Source organism: Nerophis lumbriciformis, linkage group LG33 (genome assembly GCF_033978685.3).
Source record: "Nerophis lumbriciformis linkage group LG33, RoL_Nlum_v2.1, whole genome shotgun sequence".
Lineage (NCBI taxonomy): Eukaryota > Metazoa > Chordata > Actinopteri > Syngnathiformes > Syngnathidae > Nerophis > Nerophis lumbriciformis.
Genome location: NC_084580.2, coordinates 18,876,037 through 18,895,277, shown reverse-complemented (window position 1 = coordinate 18,895,277; position 19,241 = coordinate 18,876,037). Strand labels below are relative to the sequence as shown.

At 45.8% G+C, this 19,241-nt stretch overlaps 1 protein-coding gene across 1 annotated transcript; it reads left to right on the top strand.

The window, feature by feature from the left end:
- Positions 1–1,892: 1,892 nt before the first annotated feature.
- LOC133575839 (lactosylceramide 1,3-N-acetyl-beta-D-glucosaminyltransferase A-like) lies at positions 1,893–3,882 on the top strand. The gene is made up of 2 exons (XM_061928707.1): positions 1,893–2,031; positions 2,243–3,882. The coding sequence occupies exon 2, from the start codon at positions 2,446–2,448 to the stop codon at positions 3,568–3,570; it is 1,125 nt and encodes a 374-aa protein (XP_061784691.1). The 5' UTR covers positions 1,893–2,031; positions 2,243–2,445; the 3' UTR covers positions 3,571–3,882.
- Positions 3,883–19,241: the final 15,359 nt, after the last annotated feature.

Below are 19,241 nucleotides of genomic sequence, written 5' to 3'. Positions count from 1 at the left end.
CTGTGACGATCTGTCACTTCATTTCGGTTTGTTTCCATGTTTTTGTATTTACTTCCTGTCAGTGCTCTTATTTTGTTTTATTTCCTGTTTGTTCCGCTGAGCACTGTTTTCTCCTCACCTGCCGTTGATTGGCAGCCGGTCCACACCTGCTGCCAATCAGCATATGTCTATTTATGTTTTCACTTGAGCACTCCTCAGTGCTCGATGATAGACTCTTTATGTTTGGAACTGTTGTATGCAAGACTGCTACTTTTCTCTGTTGATGATCATTAAAACCATCTTACCTGCTCATCCTCCTCCTGGTTCTTGCATCTTGGGGTCACACAAACGGCAGCCATGCGAGTTCCTCACAGTATCATCGAGCCAGAAGATTGTGTCCTCGCGAGAACCCCTGTCGGTGATGCACAGCCGACGTTCTGGACCGCACAATTCTTGGAGGACTTAAAAGCCAGGTTTGTGCGGTCCCAGCCCACAGCAGGCTCGGACCTTCTCCCTCCGCCTCGACCGCCGGTTCCGGCTCTCCGATCGGCGAGGCCAACGGCGACTTCGCTCCTCCCGGCTAGGCCGCCGGTTCCGGCTCTCCGACCGGCTAGGCCACCGCCGCCTTCGCTCTTCCCGGCTCGGCCGCCGGTTCCGGATCTCCGACCGGCGCGGCCACTGCCGCCATCTTCCCTGTCGCCTGCTGTGCATCCTGTCCCGGCTCCACGGCAATCGCCTGTGCCAGGGCGTCGACCACCGGTTCCCACACCGCGTCACACGCCAGTCGCAGCCCCGCGTCGTACGCCGGTCGCGGCGCCACGACGACCAACACCGGCTGAGTGCCCAGAACCCGTTCCTGCTCCAAGGCAGCTTCCAGCAGCTGCACCACGGCTGCTATCCCTTCCAGCACCCGCTCATCCTGCCAGTCCGGCGAAGGCTCCAGTGGAGGTTAGTTAGGTTATTTACTTCAAGTTATTACAGTATGTCTCTATATACATTTATTTATTTATTTTTTAATTAATGTTGGCCAAATGGAGAGCATTTCAATTTCTTACACACACTTGTTATTAAATATGTTGGCTAGAGGGGGATCACTTAAAATTTTTACACACACTTGTTATTTCATATGTTGACCAGAGAGAGAGCACTTTTAAAACCGACACAAAGTCAACTTGAAAAATCCCTCCTTTTTGGGACCACCCTAATTTTAATGGATTTCACCACCAGGGGTGCAAATGAGATCTCTATTTTTTGTTTGTTTGTGCTTAAGGCCGATGACAAAGGAGTCACGGACCACAGACGGCCCCTGTGCCGCACTTTGGGCAACCCAGCTATAGGAGCTGACTGTTAATGGGCACTATAGTCTTAGTACCGTAGTGTATTTTTTCATCCTATGGTCACATACGGGACGCGGGTTGTCTTACGTCAGCACCGGAAGCCACAAAATCAGCTGCTCACCTGGCGGGTTTTTCCGGGGATGAATAGGGAAGTCCTTCTTTAGCTGCCGTCTTGTTTTATCATATATTGCTGCCTTCGCACCTGTCAATGTTTTCCTTTGTATGCACATTAAATCGACACAAAACCCTGACTTTGGAGCAATGTTCACGGACTCTAGTATTTGGCTCTTTATTAGATGCAATGGTTTTCCGTATTGGGACCATGAACTCGGTCCTAACTTGTTCACCGGCCCTCATACGGAAGGTACCTTTCCTTGTTGATGTCTCAAGAAGGGTAGAAATACAAGCACACACACACACACACACACACACACACACACACACACACACACACACACACACACACACACACACACACACACACACACACACACACACACCCTCCCCAACAGAAGCAGCTATTCTCATCCTGCATTGTGCCAGCCACGCTTTCCACAGTTCTCAGTGCTTTCACAAGGTAAACCCGCCACGTATTGTGTCGCTTGCCATGTCAGCGTTTGAATTCAGATAGCAGAGCCCGCCCTCTCCGGCAGCACACCCCCGTGAACTCCTACCACACACACTGTACTTTGACTGCGACATGCGAGTGAGTGAGGTACGTGCAGTTTAATTTCTCGCAAAGTAACTCCGGAATGTCAAGCAAGGCGCAGCTCCCTCAGTCTTGAGATCGGAACCTGAAATCTTGCCTTTTAAGGTCTCAGTCACGGGGGCGATAGAAGCGAAGTGAAAGTGAAATTGAAACTGTTAAGTTCCACTCGCAAGTGTTCACCCCAGTGAATGTGCTCTTCTTCCTTCCTCTGATGAAGATGAACGACGGTGTGCTAAGTGACTCGGAGGGTGTGTGAGTGGTTCTGCGGTGTTGGAGGATGTTTCCCAGCAGACCCTGTGACTCCCGTGACTGTGGAGGATGGAAGACCCTCTCAGTGCTGCACTGATGCGCCCCAGTAACGCTCCGAACCTCCGGCCCTTTTCCTCCGGCTGCTTCACACCCCGCTGACAGATTTCCAGGATGTTTTGGAAATTCCGCCGGCTCCACAAGTGCCAGTGCGTCCGTCTGATACTCACCTGCCTGGTGCTGTCGCTGATCATGGTGTGTTGGGACAAAAGCGTCTTCAACCACCTCAAGTCCTATTCATGCCGCTTCCTGGTCGACCGCTTCAGGGACGTCAACAAGAGCCTCACCATCACCCGGGAACAGGCCCGGAGCTTCAGCAACTTCCGCAGCCTGCTGGACCACCCGGACAAATGCGCCGGTAAGGACGTCCTCCTCCTGGTCTTTGTCAAAACGTCTCCTGGGAACAGTGCCAGGCGTGACGCCATCAGGTCCACTTGGGGCAGCGAGACCTACATCCGGCGCACGCTGGGAGTGACCGTGAAGGTGGTGTTCGCCTTAGGAGCCCCTGCCGTGGACGCGGCCGCCGTTCAAAGGCAGCTCGTCCAAGAGAACAGCCGCCATGCCGATTTGATCCAGCAGGACTTCATGGACTCCTTCCACAATCTGACCCTTAAGCTGATCATGCAGTTCCACTGGATGCACCGCTGCTGCGCTCACGCCCGCTTCCTAATGATCACCGACGACGACGTCTTCATCCACATGCCAAACTTAGCGGGGTACCTGCGGGACAAGAGCACGGTGGGCGCCACTGACTTTTGGGTGGGCCGGGTGCACTGGGGGGCTCCGCCCATCCGTAGTAAGAACAGCAAGTACTACGTGTCTTTTGAGATGTACCAATGGTGGTCTTACCCCGACTACACAGCAGGAGGGGGCTATGTGATGTCCGGCGACGTGGCCGGCAAGATCTACCAGGCCACGCTGACGCTGAACGCCTCGCTCTACATAGACGACGTGTTCATGGGCATCTGCGCCATGGCTGTTGGTGTGTCCCCACAGGCCCACGTGTACTTCTCAGGGGAGGGCAAGGCTCCCCGCCACCTGTGCATCTACGACCGGATGATGACCTCCCACGGCCACACGGAGGATCTCCACGAGCTGTGGAAGGCGGCCACACACCCCCAAGTGAAAGAGAAGACGTCTGGGATCTTAGGCAAACTGTACTGCACAGCCACTAAGATCTATCTGCTCTGTAACCCCCTCGCTTTCAACGGCTATCCCTGCACAGCCGCGTTTTACTGAGTTAACTTCAAGATCACTGCTGTCCGTCAAGTCAAACATGCCTCCTGATGTGACACGTTCAACATCATAATAAACATTGTCAAATGCTAAGTTATTGTTATTTGGTTTAATCTTGTATCAGGGGTGTCAAACTTGTTTTTATTGAGGGCCACATCACAACCTTGGCTGCCCTTAGAGGGCCGTTTGTAACTGTGATCTATCAATGAATAACCTTACTACACAATTTGCATAGGCAACTGTTTTTAAATTGTGAATCATTTAGTAACAAATGGATAACTTGCTGTGAAGTATTAAGTCGAGGTGACTTGCAGATTTTGGATTTATAAGTATTTATTTTTGATAATCAAAAAAATGCTTGGAACATCTTGTTGCCCGATCAGATAATAAAAAACATTTACAACATATTCAATTGCATGCATTACATGGAGGGCCACTAAAAATGAAATGGAGGGCCACTAAAAATGACATGGAGGGCCAGTAAAAATGACATGGAGGGCTACTAAAAATGACATGGAGGGCCACTGAAAATGACATGGAGAGCCAGTTAAAATGATATGGAGGGCCACTAAAAATGACATGGAGGGCCACTAAAAATGACATGGAGGGCCACTTAAAATGACATGGAGGGTCACTAAAAATGACATGGAGGGCCACTAAAAATGACATGGAGGGCCACATAAAATGGTATGGAGGGCCACTTAAAATGACATGGAGGGCCACTAAAAATGACCTGGAGGGCCACTAAAAATGACATAGAGGGCCACATAAAATGACATGGAGGGCCACTAAAAATGACAAGGAGGGCTACTAAAAATGATATAAAGGGCCAATAAAAATGATATGGAGGGCCACTAAAAATGACATGGAGGGCCACTTAAAATGATAAGGAGGGCCACGTAAAATGACATGAAGGGCCACTAAAAATTACATGGAGGGCCACTAAAAATGGCATGGAGGGCCACTAAAAATGATGTGGAGGGCCACATAAAATGACATGGAGGGTCATTAATAATGACATGGAGGGCCACTTAAAATGACATGGAGGGCCACTAAAATGACATGGAGGGCCATTTAAAATGGTATGGAGGGCCACTAAAAATGGTATGGAGGGCCACTTAAAATGACATGGAGGGCCACTTAAAATGGTATGGAGGGCCACTAAAAATGACATAGAGGGCCACTTAAAATGATATGGAGGTCCACTAAAAATGACATGGAGGGCAACTTAAAATGACATGGAGGGCCACTAAAAATGACATGGAGGGCCACTAAAAATGACATGGAGGGCCACATAAAATGACATGGAGGGTCACTAATAATGACGTGGAGGGCCACTAAAAATGACATGGAGGGCCACTAAAAATGACATGGAGGGCCACGTAAAATGACATGGAGGGCCACTAAAAATGACATGGAGGGCCACTAAAAATGACATGGAGGGCCACTAAAATGAAATGGAGGGCCACTAAAAATGACATGGAGGGCCACGTAAAATGACATGGAGGGCCACTAAAAATGACATGGAGGGCCACTAAAAATGACATGGAGGGCCACTAAAAATGATATGGAGGGCCAGTAAAAATGACATGGAGGGCCACTAAAAATGACATGGAGGGCCACTAAAAATGACATGGAGGGTCACTAATAATGACATGGAGGGCCACGAAAATGAAATGGAGGGCCACTAAAAATGACATGGAGGGCCACATAAAATGACATGGAGGGCCACTAAAAATGACATGGAGGGCCACTAAAAATGACATGGAGGGCCACTAAAAATGATATGGAGGGCCAGTAAAAATGACATGGAGGGCCACTAAAATGACATGGAGGGCCACTAAAAATGACATGGAGGGCCACTAAAAATGACATGGAGGGTCACTAATAATGACATGGAGGGCCACGTAAAATGATATGGAAGGCCACTAAAAATGAAATAGAGGGTCACTAAAAATGACATGGAGGGCCACTAAAAATGACATGGAGGGCCACTAAAAATGACATGGAGGGCCACATAAAATGACATGGAGGGTCACTAATAATGACGTGGAGGGCCACTAAAAATGACATGGAGGGCCACTAAAAATGACATGGAGGGCCACATAAAATGACATGGAGGGCCACATAAAATGATATGGAGGGTCACTAATAATGACATGGAGGGCCACTAAAATGAAATGGAGGGCCACTAAAAATGACATGGAGGGCCACGTAAAATGACATGGAGGGCCACTAAAAATGACATGGAGGGCCACTTAAAATGACATGGAGGGCCACTAAAAATGACATGGAGAGCCAGTTAAAATGATATGGAGGGCCACTAAAAATGACATGGAGGGCCACTAAAATGACATGGAGAGCCAGTAAAAATGACATGGAGGGCCACTTAAAATGATAAGGAGGGCCACTAAAAATGACATGAAGGGCCACTAAAAATGACATGGAGGGCCACTAAAAATGGCATGGAGGGCCACTAAAAACGATGTGGAGGGCCACTAATAATGACATGGAGGGCCACTTAAAATGACATGGAGGGCCACATAAAATGACATGGAGGGCCATTTAAAATGGTATGGAGGGCCACTAAAAATGGTATGGAGGGCCACTTAAAATGACATGGAGGGCCACTTAAAATGGTATGGAGGGCCACTAAAAATGACATGGAGGGCCACTTAAAATGGTATGGAGGGCCACTTAAAATGACATGGAGGGCCACTAAAAATGACATGGAGGGCCACAAAAAATGACATGGAGGGCCACATAAAATGACATGGAGGGCCACTAAAAATGACATGGAGGGCCACTTAAAATGACATGGACGGCCACTAAAATTACATGCAGTGCCACTAAAAATGACTTGGAGGACCACTTAAAATGACAAGGAGGGCCACTAAAAATTACATGGAGGGACACTAAAAATGACATTAAGGGCCACTACAAATTACATGGAGGGACACTAAAAATGACATTAAGGGCCACTAAAAATGACATGGAGGGCCACTAAAAATGACATGGAAGGTCACTAAAAATGACATGGAGGGCCACTAAAAATGACATGGAGGGCCACTAAAAATTATATGGAGGGCAATGTAAAATTACATGGAGGGCCACTGAAAATGACATGGAGGGCCACTAAAAATGACATGGAAGTTTACATAAAATGAAATGGAGGGCCACTAAAAGTGACATGGAGGGCCACATCAAATGACAAGGAGGGCCACTAAAAATGACATGGAGGGCCACTTAAAATGACATGGAAGGCCACTTAAAATGACATGGAGGGCCAATAAAAATGACATGGAGGGCCACTTTAAATGGTATGGAGGGCCACTAAAAATGACATGGAGGGCCACTAAAATGACATGGAGGGCCACTAAAAATGACATGGAGGGCCACTAAAATGATAAGGAGGGCCACTAAAAATGACATGAAGGGCCACTAAAAATAACATGGAGGGCCACTAAAAATGGCATGGAGGGCCACTAAAAATGATGTGGAGGGCCACATAAAATGACATGGAGGGTCACTAATAATGACATGGAGGGCCACATAAAATGACATGGAGGGCCACTAAAAATGGTATGGAGGGCAACTAAAAATGACATGGAGGGCCACTTAAAATGACATGGAGGGCCACTAAAAATGACATGGAGGGCCACTAAAAATTACATGGAGGGCCACTAAAAATTACATGGAGGGCCACTAAAATGACATGGAGGGCCACTAAAAATGACATGGAGGGCCACATAAAATGATATGGAGGTCCACTAAAAATGACATGGAGGGCAACTTAAAATGACATGGAGGTCGACAGGCAGATCGGTGCGGCGTCTTCAGTAATGCGGACACTGTATCGATCCGTTGTAGTGAAGAAGGAGCTGAGCCGGAAGGCAAAGCTCTCGATTTACAAAATGAAATGGAGGGCCACTAAAAGTGACATGGAGGGCCACATCAAATGACAAGGAGGGCCACTAAAAATGACATGGAGGGCCACTTAAAATGACATGGAAGGCCACTTAAAATGACATGGAGGGCCAATAAAAATGACATGGAGGGCCACTTTAAATGGTATGGAGGGCCACTAAAAATGACATGGAGGGCCACTAAAATGACATGGAGGGCCACTAAAAATGACATGGAGGGCCACTAAAATGATAAGGAGGGCCACTAAAAATGACATGAAGGGCCACTAAAAATAACATGGAGGGCCACTAAAAATGGCATGGAGGGCCACTAAAAATGATGTGGAGGGCCACATAAAATGACATGGAGGGTCACTAATAATGACATGGAGGGCCACATAAAATGACATGGAGGGCCACTAAAAATGGTATGGAGGGCAACTAAAAATGACATGGAGGGCCACTTAAAATGACATGGAGGGCCACTAAAAATGACATGGAGGGCCACTAAAAATTACATGGAGGGCCACTAAAAATTACATGGAGGGCCACTAAAATGACATGGAGGGCCACTAAAAATGACATGGAGGGCCACATAAAATGATATGGAGGTCCACTAAAAATGACATGGAGGGCAACTTAAAATGACATGGAGGGCCACTAAAAATGACATGGAGGGCCACTAAAAATGACATGGAGGGCCACTAAAAATGACATGGAGGGCCACATAAAATGACATGGAGGGTCACTAATAATGACGTGGAGGGCCACTAAAATGACATGGAGGGCCACTAAAAATGACATGGAGGGCCACATAAAATGAAATGGAGGGCCACTAAAAATGACATGGAGGGTCACTAATAATGACATGGAGGGCCACTAAAATGAAATGGAGGGCCACTAAAAATGACATGGAGGGCCACGTAAAATGACATGGAGGGCCACTAAAAATGACATGGAGGGCCACTAAAAATGACATGGAGGGCCACTAAAAATGATATGGAGTGCCAGTAAAAATGACATGGAGGGCCACTAAAATGACATGGAGGGCCACTAAAAATGACATGGAGGGCCACTAAAAATGACATGGAGGGTCACTAATAATGACATGGAGGGCCACGTAAAATGATATGGAAGGCCACTAAAAATGAAATAGAGGGTCACTAAAAATGACATGGAGGGCCACTAAAAATGACATGGAGGGCCACTAAAAATGACATGGAGGACCACTAAAAATGATATGGAGGGCCACTAAAAATGACATGGAGGGCCACATAAAATGACATGGAGGGCCACTAAAAATGACATGGAGGGCCACATAAAATGACATTGAGGGCCACTAAAAATGACATGGAGGGCCACATAAAATGACATGGAGGGCCACTTACAATGATTTGGAGGTTCACATAAAATGACATGGAGGGCCACTAAAAATGATATGGAGGGCCACTAAAAATGATATGGAGGGCCACTAAAAATGACATGGAGGGCCACATAAAGGGCGTTAAGGGGGAGGAGTATATTTATAGTTAGAATTCACTGAAATTCATGTATTTCTTATGTATATATATATATATATATATATATATATATATATATATATATATATATATATATATATATATATATATATATATATATATATATTTATTTATATATATATATATATATATATATATATATATATATATATATACTTGAATTTCAGTGGGGCAGCACGGTGGTAGAGGGGTTAGTGCATCTGCCTCACAATACGAAGGTCCTGAGTAGTCTTGGGTTCAATCCTGGGCTCGGGATCTTTCTGTGTGGAGTTTGCATGTTCTCCCCGTGACTGCGTGGGTTCCCTCCGGGTACTCCGGCTTCCTCCCACCTCCAAAGACATGCACCTGGGGATAGGTTGATTGGCAACACTAAATTGGCCCTAGTGTGTGAATGTGAGTGTGAATGTTGTCCATCTATCTGTGTTGGCCCTGCGATGAGGTGGCGACTTGTCCAGGGTGTACCCCGCCTTCCGCCCGATTGTAGCTGAGATAGGCTCCAGCGCCCCCCGCGACCCCAAAGGGAATAAGCAGTAGAAAATGGATGGATGGATGAATTTCAGTGAATTCTTGATATATATATATATATATATATATATATATATATATATATATATATATATTTTTTTTTTTATTTTAATTTTTTATTTTTTTTTTTATTTTATTTTTTTTATTTTTTTTTTATTTTATTTTTTTTTATTTTTTTTTATAATATATATATATATATATATATATATATATATATATAAATAAAAGAAATACTTGAATTTCAGTGTTCATTTATTTACACATATATATACACACACATATAAAAGTCTGATCTACAAAATGTGCAGGCAGCATAACCCTTCCCCTTCGAGCTGTCCTGGATGAAGTGAAATTATTTTTTCCAATCATTTTGGTGGGTATGCAGCAGCAGGGAGCATGGACAAGGTGGGAGGGTGCACTGGAGAGGAGGGTGACCTGATCTGAGATCAGGCTGGCTGAACCCCAGCGCATTAAGTTCATGGTTCAAGCTGTCTACAACGTCCTACCCAGCCCAGCCAATCTCCATCTCTGGGGCATGAATGACTCTCCAGCCTGTGTGCTGTGCTCCAGGAAAGGCTCGCTGGAGCACATCCTAAGCAGCTGCTTTAAAGCTCTGGGGGAGGGCTGCTATACCACTGGCGGCACGACCAAGTGCTGAAGACCGTTGCTGAAGCCATCGCTAAAGCCGTGGCCAAAAACAACAGCAGCAAGCAACAACTTGGCAAGAGGAGAATTGCCTTTGTCAGGGCTGGAGAGCAGCCACAGTCACAGCCCAAACCAGCAGCCGGGCTCCTCACCTCAGCATTGGACTGGGATCTTCGAGTGGACTTGGGCAAGCAGCTCAAGTTTCCAGACTACGTCACAACAACTTCGTTGAGGCCAGACATCTTGCTTACATCAGTATTTTCACGGCAGGTGCTACTGATAGAGCTGGGAGGATCGCATAGAGGTGGCAAACGAGCGGAAGCGGTCAAAGTACCAGGAGCTAGTCGAGCAATGCCGCAGAGGAGGCTGGAAGGCAAGCTGTGAGCCCATTGAAGTGGGGTGTAGAGGCTTTGCTGGCCGCTCACTGTGCAAGGTGTTCACACTACTTGGCATCACAGGTTATGGGAAAAGGAAGACCATCAAGACCACCATGGAGGCAGCAGAGAGAGCCTCTAGATGGCTTTGGATCAGGAGGAGCGAACTGTGGGCCAATGCTACTGGGGTCTGATCAACCCTGGCTGGGTCAACTGAGGGTGGGGGTATGATGTTGAAAGACCCGAAACCCCCGGTGATCTCAGGCACATCACTGAGGATGTGTCCCAGTGCATCTGAGGATGTATCTTACAATCGAACTTGCAAGCGTACTTCTTCTTCTTACTCGTCGTCGCCATGTCTCTACCTCGTTCTTCTGCTTCGTCTCAGTTATGTTTTTGGACATTACTACTTGCCGTAGTTTTGCAGCAATGCATGATGGGAATCCGGATGTTGTGTGTCAGTGTATTGACGTGCCGGCTCGAATAAACACACGCTGAGAAATAGCTCTGTGCCTGCCTACTTTATGGGTTATAGATAAATCTATGGATAACGGAGACATATATAATAGTCTCCTTTTCGGGTGAGAGAGGACGCTAAAGGCAGTGCCTTTAAGGCACACCCCCAATATTGTTGTCCGGGTGGAAATCGGGAGAAATTTGTGAGAATGGTTTCCCCGGGAGATTTTCGGGAGGGGCACTGAAATTCGGGAGTCTCCCGGGACAATCGGGAGGGTTGGCAAGTATGATCATGTGTGCAGTACTTCTGCCACCCCGTAGGGGGCAACAGCGAGGCGTGTGTGTCACAATGAAGCAGCAGTAGTGTGAGTAGAAAAAGACTACTAATTCAAACCAGAAAAAATTGCAAAAATCTGACTTTTAGTAACAACTGGACAACAAAGTAGAATGTTATGGCCCGAGCAAGTGCTGGAGTCTTTGATCCAGAGAAGCAGCAACAATGATAGAAATCCCAGCGTGTAAGCTTCCTTACGAAACATTTGTACGTAGATATTGTACAAAACCCAAAACAAGTGAAGTTGGCACGTAAATAAAAACAGGATACAATGATTTGCAAATCCTTTTCAACGTATATTCAATTGAATAGACTGCAAAGACAAGATATTTAATGTTCGAACTGAGAAACTTAATTTTTTTTTGCAAATAATCATCCATCCATCCATCTTCTTCCGCTTATCCGAGGTCGGGTAGCGGGGGCAGCAGCCTAAGCAGGGAAGCCCAGACTTCCCTCTCCCCAGCCACTTCGTCCAGCTCCTCCCGGGGGATCCCGAGGCGTTCCCAGGCCAGCCGGGAGACATAGTCTTCCCAACGTGTCCTGGGTCTTCCCCGTGGCCTCCTACCGGTCGGACGTGCCCTAAACACCTCCCGAGGGAGGCGATCGGGTGGTATCCTGACCAGATGCTCGAACCACCTCATCTGGCTCCTCTCGATGTGGAGGAGCAGCAGCTTTACTTTGAGCTCCCCCCGGATGACAGAGCTTCTCACCATATCTCTAAGGGAGAGTCCTGCCACCCGGCGGAGGAAACTCATTTCGGCCGCTTGTACCCGTGATCTTGTCCTTTCGGTCATAACCCAAAGCTCATGACCATAGGTGAGGATGGGAACGTAGATCGACCGGTAAATTGAGAGCTTTGCCTTCTGGCTCAGCTCCTTCTTCACCACAACGGATCGATACAGCGTCCGCATTACTGAAGATGCCGCACCGATCCGCCTGTCGATCTCACGATCCACTCTTCCCTCACTCGTGAACAAGACTCCGAGGTACTTGAACTCCTCCACTTGGGGCAGGGTCTCCTCCCCAACCCGGAGATGGCACTCCACCCTTTTCCGGGCGAGAACCATGGACTCGGACTTGGAGGTGCTGATTCTCATCATCCATTCTCATCAGCAAATAATCATTAACTTAGAATTTAATGGCAGCAACACATTGCAAAAAAGTTGGCACAGGGGCATTTTTTACCACTGTGTTACATGGCCTTTCCTTTTAACAACACTCAGTATACGTTTGGGAACTGAGGAGACCCATTTTTAAAGCTTTTCAGGTGGAATTCTTTCCCATACTTGCTTAGGCTGACCATATTGTGAAATCCCCAAAAGAGGACACATTTATGCGTGCCAAGGCGGGCAGCACGCCAAGGTGAAAATTTGCCAATGATACCCGAACTTGCTTTATAAATAATATATTTATTTAAATAAAGCATTTTTTCATAAGTCACACTTATATTCTGTAACATTCACAGTTTAAGAAAAAGTGCAGAGGTAACAATATTCAAAATAACCTCCTGAATATAATGTAAACATAAATAATGCCTCTGTGACAGACTCCCGCTGACGTCCGGGTTCTCAGGACCACCAAGGAAGGACATTGCTTCGAGCATGGTTGACTTTATTTTATTTTTGCAAATAAAACCTCAGTCTCAGGTCGGGTCGCTTTCCAGCTCCTTCCTCTTCCACTGCTCGCTCTTCAGGTCGCTTTTCAGCCGGCCACGTCGTCGTCGTCTGCGTCTTGCTCTCTGTCGCATCCGCTCTTCATGCACTGTTGGCTCTCCAACTCTCTTTTCCATCCTTTTACACACTGAGAGCGGATTACTCAATTGTGCCCAGGTGCGCGATGCACGCACCTGATCTTGTTTTGCGGCGTCAAAATAACCTCTTGAATATAATGTAAACATAAATAATGCCTCTGTGACAGACTCGAACTTGCTTTGTAAATGATATATTTATTTAAATATATTGTTGACAGTATAACAAAAAAAGTCACACTTATATTCTGTGTCATTCACAGTTTTAGAAAAAGTGCAGAGGTAGCAATATTCAAAATAACCTCTTGGATATAATGTAAACATAAATAATGCCTCTGTGACAGACTCCCGCTGCCGTCCGGGTTCTCAGGACCACCAAGGAAGGACATCGCTTCGAGCATGGTTTACTTTATTTTATTTTTGCAAATAAAACCTCAGTCTCAGGTCGGGTCGCTTTCCAGCTGCTTCCTCTTCCACTGCTTGCTCTTCCGGTCGCTTTTCAGTCGGCCACGTCATCGTCGTTTTCTGTCTTGCTCTCTGTCGCTTCCGCTCTTCATGCACTGCTGGCTCTCCAACTCTCTCTGCCGTCCTTTTACACACTGAGAGGGGATTACTCAATTGTGCCCAAGTGCGCGATCCACGCACCTGATCTTGTTTTGCGGCGTCAAAATAACCTCTTGAATATAATGTAAACATAAATAATGCCTCTGTGACAGACTCCCGCTGCCGTCCGGGTTCTCAGGACCACCAAGGAAGGACATTGCTTCGAGCATGGTTGACTTTATTTTATTTTTGCAAATAAAACCTCAGTCTCAGGTCGGGTCGCTTTCCAGCTGCTTCCTCTTCCACTGCTCGCTCTTCCGGTCGCTTTTCAGCCGGCCACGTCGTCGTCTGCGTCTTGCTCTCTGTCACTTCCGCTCTTCGTGCACTGCTGGCTCTCCAACTCTCTTCTCCATCCTTTTACACACTGAGAGGGGATTACTCAATTGTGCCCAGGTACGCGATCCACGCACCTGATCTTGTTTGCGGCATCAAACCCGGTGTCCCCTCCTCGCCGCCATCTTGGAGGGGTGTGCCCTGCCTCGCTGTCGGACTGCCGGCCCAGCCTCTCCACAGCCTCAAAACAGGTTAATTAAATTTAAACAAAAAAAAGGGAACAGCCCATTCTTTAAAATGTCTCTTCTCAGTCTGGTGGACCATTCTAATGTAAAAAATATAAATAATGCCTCAAAACATTTGAAACACAAACAGAGGTTCTCAGAGAATACACCATAGGTGAAGAGTATTTCACAAATCAGTTAAAACAACAAAAACAAAGGTAGCATTTCTGAGCCAATTATTTTAGGCTTATGTAAAAAAAAAGAAAATAAAAAAAAAAGAATGCAGAGTCAACATTTAAAACAAAAAAAAGGAGAAGTGGTGTATTGCGTTTCTTCTTATTTACCGTATTTTTCGGAGTATAAGTCGCTCCGGAGTATAAATCGCACCGGCCGAAAATGCATAATAAAGAAGCAAAAAAACATATATAAGTCGCACTGGAGTATAAGTCGCATTGTTGGGGGAAATTTATTTGATAAAACCCAACACCAAGAATAGACATTTGAAAGGCAATTTAAAATAAATAAAGAATAATGAACAACAGGCTGAATAAGTGTACGTTATATGAGGCATAAATAACCAACTGAGAACGTGCCTGGTATATTAAAGGCCTACTGAAACCCACTACTACCGACCACGCAGTCTGATAGTTTATATATCAATGATGAAATCTTAACATTGCAACACATGCCAATAGCTTACTAAAGTGCAATTTTAAATTTCGCGCGAAATATCCTGCTGAAAACGTCTCGGTATGGTGACGCCGGCGCGTGACGTCACGGATTGTAGAGGACATTTTGGAACAGCATGGTGGCCAGCTATTAAGTCGTCTGTTTTCATCGCAAAATTCCACAGTATTCTGGACATCTGTGTTGGTGAATCTTTTGCAATTTGTTCAATGAACAATGGAGACAGCAAAGAAGAAAGCTGTAGGTGGGAAGCGGTGTATTGCGGCAGGTGTTGTGCCGGATAACGCACCCCCGCCGTAGAATGCACCCCCTGACTGTTGTGCCGGATAACACAGCCGGTGTTTCATTGTTTACATTCCCGGAAGATGACAGTCAAGCTTTACCATTGGCCTGTGGAGAACTGGGACAACAGAGACTCTTACCAGGAGGACTTTGAGTTGGATACGCAGACGCGGTACCGTGAGTACGCTTCCAAACATTTGATCGCTTGCCCGTACGTGCGTGCCGCTATGTTCATGTCACGTACGTAACTTCGGGGACTTTGGGGAAATATATGTGCTGTATGAACTTTGGGGAGGTGAACGGTACTTTGGGCTGTGGGATTGAGTGTGTTGTGCAGGTGTTTGAGTTGTATTGGCGGGTTATATGGACGGGAGGGGGGAGGTGTTTGTTATGCGGGATTAATTTGTGGCATATTAAATATAAACCTGGTTGTGTTGTGGCTAATAGAGTATATATATGTCTTGTGTTTACTTACTGTTTTAGTCATTCCCAGCTGAATATCAGGTCCCACCCGCCTCTCACAGCATCTTCCCTATCTGAATCGCTCCCACTGCCCTCTAGTCCTTCACTCTCACTTTCCTCATCCACGAATCTTTCATCCTCGCTCAAATTAATGGGGAAATCGTCGCTTTCTCGGTCCGAATCGCTCTCGCTGCTGGTGGCCATGATTGTAAACAATGTGCGGATGTGAGGAGCTCCACAACCTGTCTGCTACTTCCGGTACAGGCAAGGCTTTTTTATCAGCGACCAAAAGTTGCAAACTTTATCGTCGATGTTCTCTACTACCGTATGTTCCGCACCATAAGGCGCCCTGGGTTATAAGCCGCACCTTCAATGAACGGCATATTTCAAAACTTTGTCCACCTATAAGCCGCCCGGTGTTGTAAGCCGCATCTAACTGCGCTAAAGGAATGTCAAAAAAACAGTCAGATAGGTCAGTCAAACTTTAATAATATATTAAAAACCAGCGTTCTAACAACTCTGTTCACTCCCAAAATGTACGCATATGTGCAATCACAAACATACGTATATCAACATGGACAGAGCTACGTGAAAAAAGCCACCCGGCCTCTTCGCGTAAACTTAAACTTACCTTAACCACTCGCTCATCTTTTCTTCATCCATCCCTTCGAGTTAGCTTTTATGATGACGCCGGCTGGAAAGGTCTCTTTTGGCAAGGTCTTCCTTTTGAATATCACCATGGGTGGAAGTTTCTGGCCATTAGCATGGCAAGCTAGAACCACAGTGAAGGATGACTTCACATTCCCTGTGGTGCGAATATTCACCGTACGTGCTCCCGTTGTATCCACAGTGCGGTTCACAGGAATATCAGTTGCTGTGAAATAGTAATCCGTGTGCGGATGGAGAGATTGCGTCTTTTCATGAACCGGATCCCTGTCGTTTAGTAGGAGCCATTTTGTGGTCTTTACAGATGTAAACACACAAAGGAAATGAAACGTACGGTGATATCCGCGCGCTTTTTCTTCTTCTACGCGGGCGGGTGGTTGCTTACAGTAGAAGAAGAAGCGCTTCCTGTTCTATGGGGGCGGGTGCTTACCTTGGCGGTTGCTTGCGTAGAAGAAGAAGCGCTTCCTGTTCTACCGGGAAAAAAGATGGCGGCTGTTTACCGAAGTTGCGAGACCGAAACTTTATGAAAATGAATCTTAATATTTATCCATATATAAAGCGCACCGGGTTATAAGCCGCACTGTCAGCTTTTGAGAAAATTTGTGGTTTTTAGGTGCGCCTTATAGTGCGGAAAATACGGTATATCCTTTCAGCAAAAATATGGCAATATCGCGAAATGATCAAGTATAACACATAGAATGGACCTGCTATCCCCGTTTAAATAAGAAAATCGCATTTCAGTAGGCCTTTAACGTAACATATTATGGTAAGAGTCATTCAAATAACTATAACATATAGAACATGCTATACGTTTACCAAACAATCTGTCACTCCTAATCGCTAAATCCCATGAAATCTTATACGTCTAGTCTCTTATGTGAATGAGCTAAATAATATTTATTGATATTTTACGGTAATGTGTTAATAATTTCACACATAAGTCGCTCCTGGGTATAAGTCGCACTATGAAAAAAACTGCGACTTATAGTCCGAAAAATACGGTAGTCGTCTTGGGCTTATCTCATTGGTTTTCCTCCTCATCTCCCTGGTCTTCATCCTCGTCTCCCTGGCCTTCCTTGTTTGCCCAGCAGTTTTCGGTTGCTCATCAAATAAGCATGGAAGTCCGTGCAGGATGTTTCTTTGAAGTTGTGTTGTACAAATAGAAGCCCTTTCAATGACTCAACAGACAACCTGCTCTTTTCCTTGGTCCGCTGGCTCTGCATCGGTGAGGAAACCCTCTCAACATTTGCATTGTGAGAAGGAAGGGCAAAGACAAACCGTTCAATCTTCAGCAGCTCTGAGTAACATGCAATGCTTTTGGCCTTCTCAAAATATTTGCACCACTTCTGGTGCACTTGCAGACCATTGAACTCTCCATTACTGTTGCTACTCTCAGCGAATTTCTTGAGATTGGTGACCTGATCAAAACACTTGGCATCATCAATTGGAACCCCCTTTTCTTCTTGATGCAGGCTTCCACATCATTCCAACTAGGTGTCTGACTCAGATCCAGCCACATGAATGGGGCGAATTCTTCCATGGGTGTCATCCACTTCTGGAGATACTGCAGGCCTGCACTGTAGAGACCCTGTACATCAGCACAGAACTGGGTCACATTCTTTTGGTTGATATCAACACTTCAGTCATCAACAATTGCATCATCAGAGAAATGGACATTGATACAGTGTAGGACTGACTTGGTAGGATATGTACAGCAAGTAGTGGACATAGAGAGAGAGATCAGAAAGCATAAGAATAAGTATCTACATTTGATTATTTACAATCCGGGGAGGTGGGATGTGGAAGGGGGAGGGTGTTAGTTAAGGGTTGAAGTTGCCTGGAGGTGTTCTTTTAGTTCTGTCATGTCTGTGTGATCATGTTTTTGTTTTGGTCATGTTCGGTTTTGTTGTTGGACTTTTTTGTGCACTTTTGTTTTGTCACCATAGCAACCATTAGTTTTCACCTGTCACGTCACGCACCTGTTTCACGTTTTGAGTCACGCACCTGTTTTCGTTAATCATGTCTACAGTATTTAAGTTCATTGTTTTCAGTTTGTCGTTCTGACGACATCCCCACATTTATGCTTCTACACACTCTCCACACCCTTATGACCCTTGCTGCTCTTTTTTTCATGCCGGTTCCATGCCAAGTAAGTTTTTGTTTATTAAGCCACAGTTAGTGTTTTTTGTTGTTTATAGTTTCTGCCTTTGTGCAAGTTTTTGTTTTCATAGCCAAGTTGTTTCTCCGCCACTGTGCGCGCTTTTCGTTTGTACTTCTTTTTTGATATATTAAATAAATAATGTACTCACATTCCCGTCTCGCCCAAGCCAACTTTCCGTTGCATCCCGGAAAAGCAAACACTCAGGACCAAGTTTTGACAGGTGCGGTTTTGAAGGAGGATAGAGAAGCCCTTTCTTTTACACCTGTTGGAAGTGCATTCCATATTGATGTGGCATGGAAAGAGAATGAGTTAAGACCTTTGTTAGTTCGGAATCTGGGTTTAACGTGGTTAGTGGAGCTCCCCCTGGTGTTGTGGTTATGGCGGTCATTTACGTTAAGGAAGTAGTTTGACATGTACTTCGGTATCAGGGAGGTGTAGCGGATTTTACAGTGCAAGTTACTCTGTCCTCCACCCTGAGCCAGCCCACTTAGGAGAAGTAGGTAGGAGTGAGGTGTGATCTGGGGTGGAGGTCTAGAAGTAATCTGACTAGCTTGTTCTGGGATGTTTGGAGTCTAGATTTGAGGGTCTTTGAGGTGCTGGGGTACCAGGAGGTGCATGCGTAAATTGCAGAGGTACATTTCACTGAATTCATTTTCAAAAAACCCTTCGATCATAACAGGTGTTTTTTCCTTTGACAGAAAATATCCCTTTAATGCTGGAAACATCTGCAGCAGCCTCTCGATTCCAGGGAATAATGACAGCCATCGTGTCATGCTGTGGGAAAGGAGC